The following is a 2,759-nucleotide window of genomic DNA, read 5'->3' as shown; positions in this document are numbered from 1 at the left end:
AAAAAAAATGATGTTAGCACAGCGTTCATTGTACATCGTAGTCCAAACATGACTTGCGTACCTGTGAAAATAAGCCTGTCCATTTGTCACCATCCCAATTTTGAAAGCATCGAAGGAGAAATAGTCCACACGAATTCCTAGTGCATACAATTTACGAAGATTAAATATCTACTGTACATACAAGACCAACATTCTGTCGAAGTAAAAACTCACCCATCATGTTGTTTTGGCATGTCATACGTTTGAATAGGCCACTTGGAAACATCCGGATAATTCACAATTCCGGTTGCATTTGCTTCTTGGATATCTTCTGCTAGTTGTTTTCTCTAAAGATATAACAAACATGGTGAAAAGCATGTCATTCAGTGTACTAAAGAAAACGAATGTTACCAAATGCACATTTGCAAGTTAAACCTACCAGGTCCTCAACGAGTTCTCTAGTAACAGTGTCAAGTTTTCCGGTCATCAACGAGTCAAGAACCTGAAACTCTCTTTTTCCGCTATGGATGACGACAGTAATCCAGTGATTATTTAGCTTGTTTAGAGGAATGTAAGTCTGCATCACAAGGACCATAAAACACAATCATCACATAATATCGTATGTATGTACCGTGTTAACAATCAAACTTACCTTTGATTTTTTGAAATACTCGTCCTCACATCTGTTCACGGGTCCATTACTATGCGACTCTGCTTCATAATCATTACCGGCGGTCTTCTTTCTGGGTCTAACGTGAAGCAACCAATGTATCCTCCAAGTTGTTAACATGAAACGATCATCATTAACTTTGTCGACCAAAAATGATGAGTATGCATCAATTACCTATAAATAATGTGTTAGATTTAACAATGGTATTTTCGAATGAATTGTAAAACAATATATGAAATTAACTTACGTCGCCACTTAGCCACTCATGGTTAATAATCTGACAAGCTCTCCTCACAGTGAGACCTTCTTCCATGCCATCATTGAAAATTTCTGTTTTGGCATGTTTTTGTAAATGCTCATGCGCACGCACGTACTTGATGGACGCTTTCACCACATCATACTCATCACCAGATTTGTTAACATCACCATTTTGGAACAATTCTGTAACGCACCACTCAAATACTTACAAACGCAAATACATAAATAATTGTTACGCAATAATAATTAGAAACACAGAAAACTTACTTCCTTTGGCAGAACGTTTTGCACGTTTGTTTGGTTTAGGGACCACATAAGGAGACTTGACATGTTGTGATCCTCTGCGCTTGCGCCTGCCAGTAACCTCCTCCACTTCCTCTTGTACTCCTTGAGAACCAACCGATGCATGCGATGCGATTTCGTCCGTCTCTAAAGATGTGGCAGCTTTTTCATCTGATACTTCTGGTACTTGGACAGGATCATCCATATCACCCTTGAAACTATCCCAGTACTCAGGTGTGCAGTAAAAAGGTGTGTTTTCACGAGAAGTTACATCAACGCCGTTATCATCCTTTTGCAAATTCATTTTGGAAGGTGTGCGGAACCGGTCTGAATCATCTTTTTGATATACAAACTCTTTTTGCGGACGTCCAACATCGTTTGAAGACTCATTAATGCCTCCGTAAAGATTCTCTTCGTCCTCTTCCAGGTTACTGGGTTTGTAGGAGACGCCGGTTTTGTTCAGTTTCTCAATCATCCTCTGCAAGAAAACATTTCATCTTAGTTTTTCAATTCAGTGATGGACATTAAAGAGACATGCTCAAGTGTTACCTGTGCGCATAACTCTGGCAAACGAAGCATTTCCTTCCGAAGCTCATTCATCTCACTCAAAATCCGGTCCATAGTAGGCTTCTGGCTCGAAGCCTCCGAGGTACTGCCCTCTTTCCTTGTTCCAGTATCGTTAGATTATTTGCTACTAGCTTTCTTGGTTTTTTGAGCTTCTTCTTCCGCAATTTTTTTCAACCTATACTCCTCTGTAATGTTGTCATCGATCTACAAGTGGAACAAGATAATTATACATAAAAACCATATGCACACTTTACTTTATTTCATAAATGTAAAAAATCATTACTAGGATTACGATCCCAACACCACGACCATATTCGTAGTCGTATTTGTCTCTTCTCACAGCCATATCTTCCGTCCAGTTCCTCATCAGCGCGCTCAACAATGCCAACGGATCATATTTTGGACCGGTGATTGGTTGCACCTTCTCCCAGTATAGGTACTGCAAAACACATAAACTAATTAAATTACATGTTCTTCCGTGCCATTTTATAACAAAAGTGTTGAAATTAATAAATAGAACGTACTTGCAAAAGGGCGAGGTTCCCCTGGGGCCACTGCCTAACATGGCCGTCCTGCAGAAGCTTACCAATCTCCGATAAACAAAAAATTTATCTTAACCAATTTTTTAAACTTAATCAAATATGCTCTTTTTTTAACTTAGCCAAACGTGCCCAATTTTTTTCCACGTGCTACTGTGGCCTAGCAGGGCACGCACGCAAAAAATTATCCCGTTTCGAGTCCGTATGTATTTTCTACCATTTTCCAGGCAGAAAACCCAGAAAATACTGCCCGGACGTGACGCAACGTGCATTCGTTGTCGGATTTCATTCATTTTGGCCGTGGGGGGCCCGGGTGGGCCCCACACGCGCTCCCAGAAGTTGGGTGCAATCCGTCAAACCGCTCAGGTACTTGCTGTGGAAGGGGGTGGTTTCGGTATGGCCGGAGGGGACCCTCGGTCACACCTCTCCGCTTCGCATCCGCCAAACGTGCCCAATCTTTTTCC

At 41.1% G+C, this 2,759-nt stretch overlaps 1 protein-coding gene and 1 long non-coding RNA gene across 3 annotated transcripts; both read right to left on the bottom strand.

Annotated features, from left to right (window-relative positions):
• Positions 1–12: 12 nt before the first annotated feature.
• On the bottom strand, positions 13–533 carry LOC123149019 (uncharacterized). 2 transcript variants are annotated; one of them, XR_006474310.1, is made up of 3 exons: positions 419–533; positions 214–326; positions 13–61 (listed from the first exon to the last, which is right to left on the bottom strand). It is a non-coding gene; the product is annotated as an uncharacterized lncRNA (long non-coding RNA). The 2 variants fall into 2 exon arrangements; XR_006474309.1 differs by lacking the exon at positions 13–61 and adding an exon at positions 116–137.
• Positions 534–540: 7 nt separating this feature from the next.
• Positions 541–1,855, bottom strand: LOC123152928 (uncharacterized). The gene is made up of 5 exons (XM_044572297.1): positions 1,752–1,855; positions 1,175–1,667; positions 897–1,090; positions 768–823; positions 541–556 (listed from the first exon to the last, which is right to left on the bottom strand). The coding sequence occupies exons 2-5, from the start codon at positions 1,662–1,664 to the stop codon at positions 541–543; spliced, it is 756 nt and encodes a 251-aa protein (XP_044428232.1). The 5' UTR covers positions 1,665–1,667; positions 1,752–1,855.
• Between the last annotated feature and the right edge of the window lie 904 nt (positions 1,856–2,759).

The sequence above is a fragment of the Triticum aestivum genome, chromosome 7A, assembly GCF_018294505.1.
Source record: "Triticum aestivum cultivar Chinese Spring chromosome 7A, IWGSC CS RefSeq v2.1, whole genome shotgun sequence".
Classification (NCBI taxonomy): Eukaryota; Viridiplantae; Streptophyta; class Magnoliopsida; order Poales; family Poaceae; genus Triticum; species Triticum aestivum.
The sequence above is the reverse complement of the archived record's forward strand: the minus strand, read 5'-3'. Positions and strand labels throughout refer to the sequence as shown.

Bases quoted from the DNA above. Each gene is read 5' to 3' on its own strand.
- LOC123152928 (XM_044572297.1), bottom strand. From the start codon at position 1,664: ATGATTGAGAAACTGAACAAAACCGGCGTCTCCTACAAACCCAGTAAC. The intron at 1,091-1,174 runs GTAAGTTTTCTG...GGTGCGTTACAG, and splicing joins AAAACGTTCTGCCAAAGGAA to AATTGTTCCAAAATGGTGAT. The intron at 824-896 runs GTAAGTTAATTT...CATTATTTATAG, and splicing joins ATGAGTGGCTAAGTGGCGAC to GTAATTGATGCATACTCATC.